At 42.1% G+C, this 16786-nt stretch overlaps 1 protein-coding gene across 6 annotated transcripts in view; it reads left to right on the top strand.

Annotated features, from left to right (window-relative positions):
• Positions 1–685: 685 nt before the first annotated feature.
• Positions 686–16786, top strand: part of LOC131458161 (glucocorticoid receptor-like) — a 67073-nt gene continuing 50972 nt past the window's right edge. For 2 of the 6 annotated variants that reach the window (XM_058626985.1, XM_058626984.1), the window contains exons 1-2: positions 10342–10521; positions 12852–14104. In XM_058626985.1, coding sequence (XP_058482968.1) covers positions 10432–10521; positions 12852–14104 — 1343 coding nt within the window. In that variant the 5' untranslated portion in view covers positions 10342–10431. Of the gene's footprint in view, positions 777–10341; positions 10522–10852; positions 11139–11162; positions 11406–12851; positions 14105–16786 lie in introns of those variants that run through there. The other 4 variants (XM_058626986.1, XM_058626987.1, XM_058626988.1 and 1 more) reach the window with 4 other exon arrangements.

Raw genomic sequence — 16786 nt, 5'->3', positions numbered from 1 at the left:
TACTTTCATTATTTGAATTCATAAGCACTGCTTAAACATCATGAAGGTTAAAACCCGTGTGTAGCATGTGCGCCGACAGCTGTGTGTGTTTGTGTGCTCCTTTGTGTGAACACGACCCTACACTAAGCCGGTACCCTCGGTGCTCAGCATACCGAACACTTAGCACATGATAGGTCGACCCCGAAAGGTCACACCGCGGCGGCCTGTATCCATGGTGACTGGTTTGCCAGTAAAAAAAAAACATAAAAAAAATAGCGAGCTGTGATCGGGGCTGCAGACTAAATCAAATCACCACACACACATAAACACATGCGCACAAATGGCTGTAAGGAAGGACGGATGTTTGTAACAAAGGACGAGATGGAGGAGAACGGTGTTTAAACTGAACACGGCTTAAATCCTTCTTTATTTTTAGTCTCAAACGCTTGTTTTAGACTTTGGTGAATGAAAAGACGTGTTAGCTGTTCACCAATGCACCTTTAATAGTTTAAGTTTGTCTGCGTGACCTTAGAACCTCAGGGTTCTGAATTCACACATTGTGTTGACTTGATTGCACAGTGGCTTATATCCCAGTTCACAATCCTAATGACTACAATAATAAGAATGTCATTTAAACTGTACAGATGACACAAAGATTGATTTTCGTTTTGTTATTGCAGATCATTTGCAGCTATCACGGTTTGAAGACAAGACCATGCTCTCTTCACTGGACCTGGATCACAATGACTTGCTCCACATCCCCCTGGAGAAGTTTGTCTCTCGCCTTATACTCCAAGGTAAAACACAGTAGGTGAATGGTGGTGGTGGTGTTTAAGCGAAACAGATGTTTTGAAGTGAGCCAGTGAGAATTGCTCTGCAGTGAATTGACCACGTAACCGGTTACGCGATAGTTTGTTTTTATTATTTTCATTTCTTGAGGTGGGTGTTTTGAAGAAGAGATGCAGTGGCTGTGAAAGCACTATAATCCTTTTACAATTAAAGTGAGGATTTGTTACCTGATCCACTTTCACTCATTTTCGCTCTCGCACAAAAGAACAAGAGACGGAGGGTGAGTCTCTCTCTCTCTCTCCCTCTCCCTCTCTCTCTCCCTCCCCTCCTCTGTCCCTGTCTGTGAGCGAGTGAGTCACCCTGGTTAATAAAACCTCTGTGTCACATATTTACTGTGAAAAACAACAGCTAAAGACAAAATAACCACAAAAAAACACTAAATAACCAACAACATATTTTGTATATTGACATATTTGCGCAATTTATTGAGCTGCCTCATAATTATTAATTATGATATGATTCTGTAACCAATGCAGTGTATACCCTACCAGTCATATATAGGAAGAGAGTTTAGGTTTGGGTGGATTCTGAACCTGGATGAACAAATTACACAATGACACAAAACCTTCAGTGCACATTTGGGTTTGACGCGTTCAAACACCCAGTGCTGATCCGAGGACGGGCTGATAAGTTCACAGGCTGACGAAGAACAAGTACCAGTAATGCCAGAGCAATAACCTTTCGTGATACTAACTGCACTGCCTCGTTCCAGAATAACCCACATTTGAGAGGGAAACTAGTGCTCGAGACATTTTGTTTTCTGCTCGGTTTTGATCCCTGATCAAAAGCACACCAGGCTGCTCATGTCGCAGGAGAACATGGCACGTTTTGAAGCAGATCCAGATGGTTTTCCTAACCCAGGATGAGTGTTGGTCCACCCAGGGGACAAAAAAGCAGTCCATGCAGTGGAAATATCTGCTGTTGCTGTTGTCTTTTTTTGACCAGGAAGACTACGTTAAAAAAGAAACCACATTTGATCCAGTTTGACCATTGCACCATGGTCAGCCGGTGCACTTTTCAGCCCAGCCTCGTATAGAAACAAGACAGATATCGGCAGAGCCACGTAGGGGTAAACGGTGGCATTTTAACCCTCACATAACAAAGATCAGACAATAACATGCACTAAATGCTCTCACTAGATGGAAGGAAAGCAACTGCTGTATCATATAACCATAGGCAATATCTGTATATGTATATATAAACTTTTACAGGCGCAAGAGCAACACAAACACACATCATTTATATTCTCACATGAGAAATTCTAATTCAAGTTTTCTGTGCAGGAGCAGAATAAAAAGGACAATCTGTCCCGCTCTTGACTTTAATATAACCCCTGAAAAGCAGATGTTATTTGCTGTTTTGTGGAAACACACAAATGACTTGTGTTCTTACCGGGAACGTCAGCAGGATCAATATGTTTCTCATTTCTGACTCTCGCTGCCATCATGTTGATGTTTCTGGCTGGGTACATGAAACTGATTGTGTCTTCTTGCTCCTTCTTTTTCCCATTGAAGGAAATGTCAATACAAAAGTACAATAGGTTACAATACCAGTGCAGTAGTTTGCTCAAGGGAACGTAAAACAGCTTCTTCACTTCAGTTAACCCCACAATGAACCCGGAGTCTACACTATAAGAGCAGGTTGACAGGATCAGGGTTCACACAAATCATGTTTTTTCACAATATTGCAGCTTGTAAATGCCACCTTCATTTATAGAACACGTATAGCATGTAACAATGTTGCACTGTTAAACTGCAAAGTCTCATTTGTGTGAAAATACCACGGACAGTTACAGAATCTTTATAATTCTTTAATTTGTCTATATATCTGCAACAAATGACTTTGAAAAGTTGCTTTCTTTAAAAAGGTGATTTAATACTGCGCTTTGTATATTTTAAGTTGATTTTTATGTTATTATTCATGCTATATGACTGAATTGGTTATATCCCCACCTAACCTATATGTTCTGCTGCCTGTCTTGGCCAGGACCCTCTTGCAAAAAAATATTTTTATCTCAATAAGGTTTATTCCTGGTCAAATAAAGTTAAGATTTTTATTAAAAATAAAAAATCACTGCATATGCAGAGAGAACAGTTTGTGCTCTGCGCTAATTTAGCTGCGGCTGGGATTCAGTTTGCATGTAATAAGCACAACGTTCTCTAAGATGATTATCCTTGTGAGTAAACCCCGAAAAATAGATTTAATATGCAACGTGTTTTATCATCAGGGCTGTATTATTATTATTATTATTATTATTACTATTATTATTATTGTTGTTGTACCTGGAAGTAAAATGATGGCTAATCAGGCTGCGGACGGCGAACCCATCAGCCCTGCAGCCACTCTGTTGACAGCTAATGGGTGTTTTGTGCGGCTAATCTTCTAAAAACCCCTCGTATGTCGCGCAAAGATCATATTCCCTATTGAACTATTGAATCCGAAAGGTCACCGCGGTCAGAGAATTGAAGCGCCTATGCGACGCAGATTCTGATACTAAATATAGAACTCTTTTATCCTTGCTCTCCATTTGGTCGGTCAAGCGTTTACACGTTACAGAAGTTTTTTTTTTTTTTCATTTTTGCAGAAATTATGCAGTTTTTTACAATTTTGGAACTGAACGTTTTGCATATAAAATGTTAGCAAGTCGTCGGATTTGTGAACGAGATGTAGTGTAGCATAGAAAAACCAAAGAAATAAGATTGCCTCTGGTCCTCTCTCAGCTCTGCAAAAACTTTATTTACGACTGCAAGTGTGTTATATATATATATATATATATATATAAGTACATACTTAATTCTGTGACATGGCAGAAGGATGGAAATATAGCGAATGCCCTCCAGGCCTTGTCATTCAGACCTCCTGTATGACACTGACAGGGATGCAGCTGTGTTTCACTACACTGCATGTCCTCATTTGACTAAATCTCTCTTATATACAACCTTCTGCATATACACACGATTACGCCCGAGCAAGAACATGCTGTATATGTAGTCCGTGTATAAATCCATCCTTGCAGTGTCATTTTAATTCCTTCCCGCATTAGATGTTTCCTGTTTCATTGTCTGAGTCAGCCTTCCCTCGGTCTCAAAGAAGAAATACCAGAGGGTGTGAACTGCCTGTTCACCTTTAAAAAGAACTCCTTCCTTCCTGTCTCTGGTTCCTATTCAAAAGAAACTCTTCCTTCCTCCGTGTGCTTTCTCCTCGACGTCTAACACCGTGACTCAGTTGTGTTACAACTCCAGTTCAGACAGACTAAGTGCTCGAACACAAATATAGAAAAAGGAAAGAAAATACACAATGTACTACGTTAGTATTATTTGCTTTAAGTAGACTTTAATGTCTTTTTTTCTGTCTTTTTCTTACTTGGGTTTGTATGGTGTAGGTTTGTCATTTAACATTTTACAGGACAAAGCACTTAAGGTGGGCCGGACCAGTCAAATAATAGCATAATAACCTATAGACAACAGACACTCCAAATGTTTCCCTTTGTTCTACATTTAATAAAGTATCTTTTTACAAAACGTGACATTGAACGTGCAATTTCAAAAATATAAGTTTTCCATTTACACGTGTGTAGGTATCTGCATCTGATAAATATAGGATTTCACATTATGATCAGATTGTGCGATGTGATGTGAAGTTTTCTCAAATTCATCCTGCAGGCCGGATTGGACCCTCTGGTGGGCTGGTTCTGGCCCGCGGGCCATATGTTTGACCCGTCTGACTTAGGGGAATGCATATGCGAAAAACAATATACCTTGGTGCTATTTAAATGACTGATTAATTCTTATTAAAGTGCCACTTAACCATGAGTGATACAGAAGCCAAACTTTATCCATAGTAACACAAATATGTGATGTTATTTGGAGACACTGGTGTACGGTTGTTAAAGGAGTTTAAGGCATGAACCATGAACTGCAGCCTCACTTAAAAAAAGGCATCACATCAAATGGAAAGCATCGTGTGTCATATTTTCACTTGGAAACGCCGCTCCCCGTTAAACCACAGAGCAACATTTTCCTGCGTGGCTGACTCTCCATTAGTTTCTTTTGGACTCGCTGGAGAGCTGTGACCACATCTTCAGTGGAGTCGGATTCATGAGGAGAGAAAACACTTCATGATTTGTGATAAATGTGACTGACTTGTTACAGCTTGGTTATCGTTCAAATACCACGTGGCAAACATTCTTTGGCTCTGGGACGATCATGGTTGGCTTGAAGTATGCGAGGACTAACTGGTCGGACCAGGGAGATTTTCTGGCCAGCTGTAAAGTTACAGGCGTTGACTGCTCAACCTCCGTCTGCTCCTGCTGTTGTGAACTTTTACAGACTCCTAAAACACCAGAATAGTTTACTTTTTCCCGTCATCTCGCTACGTTGAGTCAGACGTGAGAATCCTGTGGACACATTTTAGTGTCATGAATAAAATACCTTTTAAACTTGGCGTTTGCGTGACAGCACAGTTTCACTGTAGGAGACTATTATCTCAAAATCTCATCTGATAAAAAATAGCTGCTTATCCATCTACCGCTGACTTTAGGTAGAATCTGCACTTGTGATTCAAATGGACTGACCTTTTAACCTCTACAGGCAGACTGCCGAAACCTCTGTGTGTGTGTGTGTGTGTGTGTGTGTTGTCTTGTATGGGTTATTAGGACCAAAAAATGTATAAACCATAGAGAGTGAGGACATTTTGGCTGGTCCTCACATTTGAGGGTTAAGACTTAGTTTTATTGTTAGGGTTATGCATTTAGTTGTAGTGTAGGAAGCTAATGCATTATGTATATGAGTGTCCTGGTATTCCTCATGTTGTGGGGACCTAAATCTGTTTACACAGTCACATTATGAGGAATTGTCTTCTTCATGGGGACAAAAAGCAAGTCCCCATAATGTAGACAACAACATTTTAAGGTGAAGACGTGGTTTAAAGTGAGGCTGAGGTTAGGGTCAGGGTTAGGATTAGGCCAGTAGTAATTATAGACAAGGTGTAAGTCAATGTAATGTCCTCTGAAGTCATGTAAACCAGTGTGTGTGTGAGCACAGTGTGCACCTCTCCTTGGGTCTAGTCATTCATTCCAATCTAAAAATCAAGAAAATATTTGAAACCCACACGTCGTCCTCTCACCGTCGCAACTAGTGTAACCCACTGCACCACACACACACACACACACACACACACAGTCATAGACCTATAACATAATTATCCCATGAATCCATGTGGCACATATTTGCACACAGAGCACCACACGTCCAGTGTTTTTTTTTTATTATTATTATTTTGATTTTGATTTTTTTAATAATTTATTTATAAATAGGACGTTTATAAACACTACCAACGTTAGTTGGTAGTGTTCCCTGTGATGTTTTGAGAACAGTGCAGTTTTCTCAGGCCCTGGGGAGCTCCTGCTCCTCACCAGGCACACTGGCTCTTAATAAGACAGCCACATTCACAGGACACACTTCTGTGCACCGCCTAATTGAATGACTTGCACGATGGGTCATGCCTGCCCCTCCCCTTTTTCCCCCTTTCTCCGCCCCTTCTCTGTCTTTCTTGTTCTGTATGTGTCTGCCCGTTTTGTGTTCCCATGTCTTGTCTTTCCTTCCTTCCTTCCTTCCTTCCTTCTTTCCTTCCTTCCCGCTCTTCTTTTCCCTTTCACCTATGACATTTTGGTCCACACTGAAAGGTCGTCTAATGACTCCGAAAGTGGTCAAATGATCAATTTGGCTTCCAAAGTCTTTATTAATTCTATTCATATCCTCATTTTACCGCTAATTTTTGGGTTGTGTGATTCTTCATTTTCCGTTTTTATCATGTATTTTGAGTTGCGTTGTCGACTGTTGTAGTGAATGTAAACTCTGGCCCTTGTATTGTTATTGTTTTTAATTTGCTTGTATGTTATTCACCAGAATAAGTTTCTTTTACTGATTGTTTGTTATCAGTTATGTCAGTTATTGGTGATTCATTGTTATTGTGATCGTCTCTTGGCCTTGCATCTCTATAGCCATTGATTCAATTCACCATTAGTGTGAGGCGGCGACTTGGCAAACAAACGCAGACAATTAATCTGACATTATTGATTATTTAACAACGGCAGACCAGGCGTTTGTTTACAGCAGGCGCTCCAGCAACACACTGTCAACACCAGCAACGATGGAAAATGGAGATAAAGTCTGCACATCCGTGGCCCGTGAACTCACCTCGGAGTTCAGCGGATGCTCAGCAAGCAGAGTTTAAACATTTTGATAGAAGCAGACGTAAAAACAAATGTTCACTCAATTTATCTTTATTGGCGTTGACAACAGTTAATCAATAGGTTTAGAAACATGCCTGATTGGGAATGTATAAGGAACATGGTGCACTCACTGGTCAGCGGTAAAAATGAGGATTCATTTTTAAGTCGATAGTTATGTTGATTATTTGCCACAACAACAAAAAAATAAATTTCATAGCTTCAAAGCAAATAGGCCGCTGACAGTTTATGTTTGCATGTGGGATCGAAAATGTCATTATTATGCCTTTGTTCACACAGTAAACCCGATCATCACAAGATGTTCTCTTAGCAACACTGAAACTTGTGTTACTTTCTATGTACTGAATATAGTTCTACTATGAGTTCCCTGTTGCACATATACGCATAGCGCACCACATGTCCAGTGTCTTTTGTTGTTGTTTTTTTATCACTTACTGGTAAATAATTTCACCCATTGTTACCTCACAATAAAAAAACTCACAGTGTTCCCTGTGATGTTTTGAGAACAGTGCGGTTTTTTCGGGCCCTGGGGAGCTCCAGCCTCTCTCCAACCACACTTTCCCTTAATGAATCATCCACATTCACAGGACACACTCTGCTCCTCCTAATCAAATGACTTGCATGGAGAGCCAAACCTGCATCTCTCACTCCACCCCCTTTTTTCCCTCTTTCTTCTTGTGGATGTTGGTTTGCGTCTGCCCGCGTCCAAGTTTCTTTTCTTGAAGATGGAACAGAATGGGCGTGTGCCACTGCTCTTCCTTGCCTGGTCCTTATTCTGGTCCCCTACAGAATATCATCAGGAAAATGTAATGACCTTTACAAATGACCTTTTCTAGTGCAGAGGTCACTCGTTATTTCCTGTGCAGTTTTGTGCAGGGGTGTGTAGGAGGAGTCTATTTTTGCAATGTTGAGTCATCTTTTTTTTTCCTCTCCTCAGTACGTTGGAAAACAGGTGTGCAAAGGGTAACACAATTCTCATGCAAATGCACATGTGGCCAAATAATATTTTCTCAAGTATTTTCTCAAGAATTTGGGAGGTTGCAAAGTTTTCATTCTGTGACCACTGTATTGCCTTTGTAAGGACTTAAGTGAGGGGCATAAGGCTTCCTTTTCCTTTAATTGTTGACTGTGCTGCTTTAACAGCATGCAAAGACTTGCTTTGTCCTTTTAGCTTCTCCCTTTATGGGTTCGCCACAATGGGTCAAACTGCCTCCATCTCAGCCTGTCCCTCGTGTCCTCCTCTGTATCATGTCCTCAGGTCCCCCGCTTTTCCTCCTGCACAGCAGCTCCATCCTCAAAATCCTTTGTCCAATATCATCACTGTCCCTCTGACTAAACCATCTGAACCTTAGTTATTATGGATGGCGCTTCTATTATTGTGATGAGCTGCGTTTGGTCAAACACAAGCTACAGGATATTAGTTTTTTTTGTTAAGTCCTTTAATGTCAGACAACGGGAGCCATGTATGTATACTAAATAGTGCTTAATTAACACAGAGTGTATCGCAGGCGACGTGTTTGTGCAAGCGCACTTTGCATTACCGTAAAAAGCCAATATGTGGTAATATTATGGTAATTTTTACATTTTAAATTGTTAATACACTATTTTAACATTGCAGTAAATTGTAAACAACTGCTACTGAAAGTTATTCTGCAAAAAATGGGCAAAAGCACTTAACTCACAGGATATTTTCCGGCCCTTTTAAGATTAAATCAAGCAACAGTGTCCAGACCGACATTTTGAGGCTTAGGTGTTAAAGGGTTAAGAATAAAACAATGTAATAAAATACACAGGGAAAGCAAGAAACATATACAGTATGAAAAGAAAGTAGTGCAAAGCTTCAAAGACAGGGAGTCACTGAACTATCTACAGTAAGAGTGCACAACATAATAGTGTGTAAAACATGTCTTATGACATAAATACGAGGGTGATATTCTGTCATAGATGTTAAATAGAGGAATAGAAAGAATTATTTGTATTATTTTTCAATTGTTTTTTGATCCAGTGTTGCCGATTGAATACAAAATCAACAACAGGATGGCTTCTTCAGCGTTCTTTAGCGTGCTTTTATTTTGTCACATTTTGAATTCATTTCCTGTTCCGAGTGGAGCTGACTTGAGGGGAGGGCCTGCACCGGAAATGACCCCACAGACAGATGTCTGTGGCCTGCAGACAGAATCATCTGCTTGTGGGAGCTGAAATCTGTCCAGTACTTGTGTGTATAGCTTTGTAAAAGACTAGGATTCAGACTCAGGCTTCCAGTTTCCAGACTTCTACAGTCTCACAATCTATCCTCTGACTTCTCTCTGCTCAAAATGCACAATAAGCTGAGTTTCAACTCTTGTCGCTTGTGGGAAAATTGCTTTCCTGAGGCACAATTAATGATCGGAAATTGCTGAAGGCAGTTTTATTTTGCAGTATTTATTTAGTTTGCATAAACGTCTTTTTTTTCTACCGTGCACTGCCTGCAATTTGAGTTTGGCCTCTTATTTTTCCCCCGTTCAGCAATTCCCTGGATGCACTGTCTGCCGAAGGGATTCATATTTGCTGCAGGTGAGTTGACAGCTATCCTCCGAGCTAAAACCCGGAATGAATGACATATTACAAACATCAAAGAAACTGGCTTGGACCCTCTGAGAATCTGGAGAGAATCTTGACCATGTATAACAGACAGTTGGCAGTTTTAGTGTTTCAGATTTTTTTTATTGCCCTGTTTTATTGGTTTTCTATTCAGTTTTTTTTTTTTTTTTTTAATATTGCTTTTAGTTTACATTGTTTCATATCCCGTCTGTTTGATGTATTTATGCGATGCACAGCACTTTGGTCAACTCTGTTGTTTTTAAATGTGCTATAGAAATACATTTGGATTACACTGGATTGATACAACACTGAGCTGTTGATGCTGGAGATGTAGTAATGATTGTTGATGACTCCGCACCAAGAAACTCCTGGGTCTTGGAAAACCATTCCGGATGCTCAAGGACTTGTTCGCAAAGTGTTGGTCAAAACAAAATCAAACACTCTGGAAAGACTTGTTGACTTTACGAGATTAGTTGGGATTCAGTTTAACTGATTAATGCAGGATTATTATCCGATACAGTGTAATATGTAAACAGTTAAACTTGTGAACTGATGGCCTTAAGCGGTTGCATTTAAAAGAGAGGACCTTTGATGTTATTTAATAAAGGGCTCAGTGGATCTTTGATGTCTTTGATATCAAGATAAATGGATCGGGTAGGTGTGATAGTTTGGGGTGAAAAGGTTGTGAACCGCTCGTCTACAGTCTACAGAACATTTAAAGAAGAAGTGAAGTATTTCTGATCCGAGAGAGGCTTAGATTAAATAATCTTTGAATGGGCCTGTACAATCTCCTGGTCCACCATGCCGGGAGTAAAGCAAGTGGGCGACACACGGAGACACGTTTTGACAGATTCCCCAGCAGGGTGAGTTTCAGTCTGAGAAAGGGGGCGTTCACCAGCAAGTGTCAAACTCCCAGCTCTGTCAAGCTGCCAGACGTGGACAAACGCTGGCCGGAAGCCGAGCTTGTTTCCTTTAAAAAATAAAATACCTAAACTAACATGAAATTAATTATGAGGTTTGTAGTAAGTGCTTAAGCAATACTAGTGATTATTTTAATACCCAAAAAATACGCTTTGATTGTTTGTCTGTGAGCATGTAAGACAATAAGTACACATCTGTGACAACAGGACTTTTATTGTTAAAGGGCGTGGCAAGAAGTGCTGCTCTCGTTTCAATGAGCTTGACGCCATTTCCCTAACTGTCCGCCCTGCCCTGGTTCGAGTTTGCAGTTGAGTGCGCCAGAACACCACGGCTGAATTACATAACTTTAAAGCACTCACTGCACTCACTTATGCCCTAAATCTGTCGCGTCTTCAACGGATTTTCTCTTTTCCTGCCGAGAGCATGAGCAAACAAGTGACCGATCGATCTCCTCCGCCTCCTCCTTTCCGCCCGTCCCCTCCTCTCCCGGCGACGTGTGTTAAAAGTTATCGACAGATCGTCGAGGCGGCGCTCGAGATGGATCACAAACTCCAGTGAGGTCAGCGACGTTTTTTGTTTTTTTTTGTTGACTCTAGTTTGAAATAGTAGATGCTGGTTTTTTTCCCCTGCCTCGCGGCGTGGACGGCGACAGCGAACGCATCTGACATTAAAGCAGAAAACATCGCTGTGACGAGTGGACAGCTTGACTGGGTGGACATTGCGCTTCCCTCCGCCCCCCCGTTATTTTATTTTTTTTCTCCCTCACTCAACTCGGACTTATAGGAAATGACCTGACCATTGGAGTGCTTTCCTTATTCCACTACAGGTACGACCCACTTTCAGATTTGAGCACTTGTCTCATAATTGGCATAGATCTGTGCTGGAATACTGTCAGAGACGGGGGAGACAGAAATAGACGAGTAAAAAAGCTGGTTGTTATGTCGAGGTAGGCCAACGATGAGCGTCCGTCCCCCGCCGCTGCTGCCTCTGGCTGCTGCGTCGGTACAGCCGCACTGACATTCCCGCTGACAGTGACAGTGACAGCGGCGAGGAGCCGTTTTCTTTTGCTGTGCAAGAAGGAGAAAATGTTGCACAAACTTGAGTTTATCAGCGCCTCGGGGCTGTAGGCGTGTGAGCAGCGCAGTTTCCTCTCAGCGCCAACAGGTTGCACTAATGCCGTTCATGGTGTGGTGCGTGAGAACTAACAGCCCCCCCCTCCCTCTTTAATTTTTCAACTTGAACGTATATAGGAGGTTATCTGTTATCTCCAATTTCAATGCATTCGCAGAAAGATTGCGCTCCATATGAGATAAAGTGCTTGACACCACAGAAGACGTCTGTAACTGCGCTGTGGCTCGAGAGGAAGTGGTGAAACATACAGTCAGTATGTGACCAAAACAAAAGTATTTCGATTTTTTTTCTTCTTTTCAGTGTTACAAAACATAGCAAAGCAACACACACAGGATGTACCCTCTTGTCTGTGCTCTCTCGGTGTGGTGATGTGTAATGTGGCACTGACTTTGAAAGTTCACTTTTTGCCAAATAATCAGTAGGTTAATAATAAAAGTGCAATACCATTAAATATCATTCTTAGTATTAGTAGGAGTATCAGTAGTATTTTATGGGCAGTAAATAAAAAAAAGTTCGTCACAAGAGGCGTGAACATAGTTGACCTCGTGGTCAGCACGTTCATTTAATGCTGAAATCCCTTCTTTGCATTTCATTTCAATGTATTTCATTTGTTTTGTATTTAGTCCCCTTAATGGCGTTGAGTTGACTTTGTCTTGCAACTGGTGTCAAACTGTGGCTGCTAGAAATGCCCAGAGGCCCACATTAGCTCAAGCTCTTGTATGTTGTTGCACACATGCTTATATTCATTAGCACTGTCATGTAACACAAGTTACTCCGGGGCACTGGACATCTGGACATCTGGACACATAGTCGGTCATCTTTGTGACTGTTTAACACTAATTTAAGGTCTTTAAAGTGTCTTTTTTTTGCCTCTGCCATATTGCCTGCAGATGGGCGAGAGAGAAGGAGATTGCCTCTCTGATTTGTTTTCTTGTAATTTCGTGGGAAAATGAACATACATAAGACGGCAGTGTTGTTTAAAGACATTCAAGACATCTATTCTTGTGAAAGGTCTATATTTCAAAAAGCATTTAGGCCATTCTCATAGTGTCGTCCTACCCATGATATCTCTTTTGAAAAGCTAACCAAGTCTCATCTCTCCCACTGTGTGTGTGTGTCCCCTCCATTCACTCTCACTCAGGACAAAGAAATGGCTCAGGGCGGATTCAAGCGCAGTGCTAACCAAGACGACAGCCTGACCTTTGGGGAGACAGGAGTCGGACAAGGCGGCGACACAGGTGACGCAGCTGCTTCACTGCTCACGTCCACAATGCACCTGCCTGGCCCCGGGTCCATGCCCCAGCTCACAGTGGCCCCAAACGGACGGACTGGAACCAAAGAGCAGGGCGATTTTGAAAGCCTCTTTGATTCCCCTCATGGTCAGTATGAGGGGTCAGACAAGGAGGCCAAAATCATGAGAATGCAGAAGCTGCAACAACCACAGGATATCGGTATGTTCAACATGGAGGGCAATTCGCCATTTTCTGATCTCGATCAATCAGCCACCACGGTCATCAGCACCTCAGACAACTCAGTCCTGGGGAACCTACCTCTGCCAAATCTTTTCCCACAGCGTATCAAGCAGGAGGGAAATTTTTCTCTGGAAACTGATTTGGGAACTTACAGCGGACATACAGCTGGTGGACCATGTGATTTGGATGGCAACAGCATTCGCATGATTGAGGAAACTGTGATCTGGCAAGACCTGGACCTTCCTAATTCATTGCCAGAAATCAGTGATTTGGAGTTGGTGTCAGAAGTGGCACATTTGGATACCATTCTGCATGACACCGGTGGTGGTGGTGGTGGTGGTGGTGGTGGTCCTGACGGCAGCTTGCTAAAGGAAGCAAAGACTCTGGTGGGTAACGGGGGAAGCTCCACCAGTTTGAATGGCACAGACCAGCAACAACACATACACCATTATCAACAGCAGCAGCATTGCCATCTACTGCAACCACAGCAACATCCGGTTCACCCCCCACTTCAGCCGTCTACGCTTCTCTCTACCGTAACAGTCAAGGTAGAGAAAGAGCAGGACAACTCCTTCATCCACATCCGTACCCCTGGTGTGATCAAGCAGGAGAAGCAAGAAAACAGTGCTTTCTGCCAGTCACAGTGTCTCCAGAGCAGCATGAGCTCTATCCATGGAGGAGGCCCGATGTCCTCACCCATGGGAGTCAGTGCAGGACCCGGCTACCACTTCAAAGCCAACCCGGCCTCCACGGTGGGCCTTCAAGACCAGAAGCCTTTTGGCATGTACTCAAATGTGCCTCAATCTGTGGAGGAGAGTTGGGCTAGAGGGAACAGGTATGGGGAACCGTCAGGGTTACAGAGAGGCAATGACGGGCTCCCCTCCCCTGCTCTCATGGCATCTTTTCCTGTCAGCTTCTCCAGGTAGGACCCTTAAAACTACTCTATCCTGCTGTTTACTTTTGTCATGGAGGCAAATTGGGTGTTTTGGTGCTTTGTTTGACGTTGTACTTGTGTGCAAAAGGTGTTTTCTGTCTCTATCAGATGTTTAGACTAGAGCACAGACGTTCTGTGACTCAGTTTGTTTACTCTGCCATGGTGGCAGGAAACGGCTGTGCAAAAATGCCAGTAGTGAGAGTTCACTGTGCATTTTGCTTCCCCCCCCGTCCCCCACCTCTCCTCTGTCGCCCATTTTTCCTTTCACCCCAACCGGTCGAGGCAGATGGCTGCACATCTTTGAGTCTCTGCTCTCCATGAAGTTGTATATTACATTATTACATTATTACATGTCATTTAGCAGACGCTTTTAGCCAAGCGACTTACAATAAGTGCAGTTCAACATTTGGGTACAAACAAGAGCTAGAAGTAAGTAAGTGTACAGTGCCTTGAGATAATGTATGCTGTGATTCGGCGCTATACATATAAAATTGAATTAAAGCCATTGAGAGTGATCAGTATATTACAGAACCTGACATACTCTACAGAATCTGACCCTTACAATGCCCCCGTGGTGCATTTCACAAGAAAAGAAACCGTCAGTGCGGAAATGATTCCACACCGGCAGCATTGCGACATTTTCAACTTTCTGATCAACTCTCCCTCATCCTGAACTTTTACATGTTGCAATAAAAACATGTGAAATAAGCAAGATATTAAAGGGAGTTAGCACCGGATTCTGTGCCTGGCCTAAACTGAGTTCTACACAAGCATGATCTCCTGTTGTCTGTTGGGTCCCATCGCTCCCTCACTTAGAGCATATTTTATGGCCGTCTCACAGGATCTTTGGCAATCTGGTAAAATACTCTCCCATTTGCTTGCCCCCGACTGTTTTGGCATTCTGGGGCACAACAGCTGTATGTCTGTAGATTTGATCAGCATGGCTTCTTGCCAAAATGGTGTTTTTGTGTTGGTTGTGTTGGAGTATTGCATGACAGGGTTTGTGTGAAAGCTATTGCAGCTCCATACAATAAGACACTGCTATCTGTATTTATTATAATTTAGCTGGAGGAAAACCTGCTCAATCTTTCCCTCACATTTTTGGAATGCCTTGACAAATGAAAAGTCATGGATTGTTGTCAGAGGACGCAGATACATTGCAAAACGATGCGCTTTTGTTGCCAGGTTACAAGGAACAGGTTACAGCTTATATAATCCTTACAGTGAGATAACGGAAATCTGTATTTCCTTTTCTGGTCATTTCAGGAATTGGGGTGGTTCTCACACACACAGTAGAATTTCCATGTTCCTCTTTGCAGCACATTTGTAACACAGTAAAATTGTGGGGGTTACGTAAATGTTTCAATCCCACAGGACGTGATTCATTCAGAAAACATGATATGTGCATTTTGGAGGATGTAGTAAAGGCCCATTAAATGAGTCTTGTGAGAAAATCATGTACAAGGAAACGTCTCTAAAGGGCATGTGTCACTTCAGCTGGGAAGTACTGTCTAAATACGGCAATGACTGTGAGTGTAATGTTAAAGAGGGGGATATTATTTGCTGTTTTATGAGCTCCTTTGTGGACACGGGCCTGAATGGGCAGATCCCAGTATGTCGTCTGATGACTGTAGTGTGCTTTTGTGACTCAGCCTTGTGTTTTTTAGATGAGCAACTGTGGTGTTTGGGTCTGAAATGAACATGGGTATCTGCTGCTGTTATCTCTCTGCTGTCACATTGATATACCCCTGGGTTGTTCTGCTGCAAACTAGTCCTAACTGTAGAAACGCCTCTTTTGTCATGATTCATTCTGTATGTGTGAAGTCTAATCTCCTGTAGTCACAGTTTGTTTGAATTTCACTTCAGTGCAAATAGTACACAATGGATGTTAATTCGTCTACAAACATTGAAGATAATGCTTTTTGAAAAGGTTTTAGGGATCCGTTCAGTGTTAATTGTTGCAGGGTTAGGTTTACAAACTCATGCATGCAAAGAATCTGTGTCACGGTAGACCTGTACTCGAGCTACTTCCTGGTTTGTTGACGCTTGTTGCACCAGCAATTTTCTTCTCACAAAGTGTTCCCTCGATGCTCTGCAAGGCCTAAACGGTGCAAGGCAGGAGTTCCTACAGAACAAGCAACTTCATATACAAACAAATGATTAGGTGACTCAACAATAGTCTTCTAATTTCCTCTTTATTTTATTAATAGAATAAAATAACTCAGTTCTGGGTCGGATTTATGCACTCCTGTATGCCTGCGGTAAATGGTGGCTGACCTCCACACACTGATACTGAAGCAGTGAGTGAGTGAGTTGTTGTAGTTTGTACAGGAATTGAGTTTGCTAATATCAACAAATGTCCCACTCCCAGCACACTGACACACACAGACTGCTGCTGCTGCTGCTGCTGCTGCTGCACAGTCTCGGGTTGTTGTGAAAAGTAGCTCCAAAGCAGCAAATGCTTCTCAAAACTAAGTCACCTTTTAATCGTAATTATAAAAGCTTCCCCTGGTAGTACTTGGAAATACTCTTCTACTGTATATACCAGGGTATGTGATGAGGAGATAAGTGGTGCATTTTTGTTTGTATTTCTGTTATTAAATAATAATAATTAGTTGCGTCATCTCTCACTCCATCTCAGTCTAATTTTGCTACACCGGTGTCTAAAGT

The sequence above is a fragment of the Solea solea genome, chromosome 4 (assembly GCF_958295425.1).
Source record: "Solea solea chromosome 4, fSolSol10.1, whole genome shotgun sequence".
Taxonomy (NCBI): domain Eukaryota; kingdom Metazoa; phylum Chordata; class Actinopteri; order Pleuronectiformes; family Soleidae; genus Solea; species Solea solea.
Note: the sequence above shows the minus strand (reverse complement) of the source record. Positions and strands in the feature narration are given on the sequence as shown.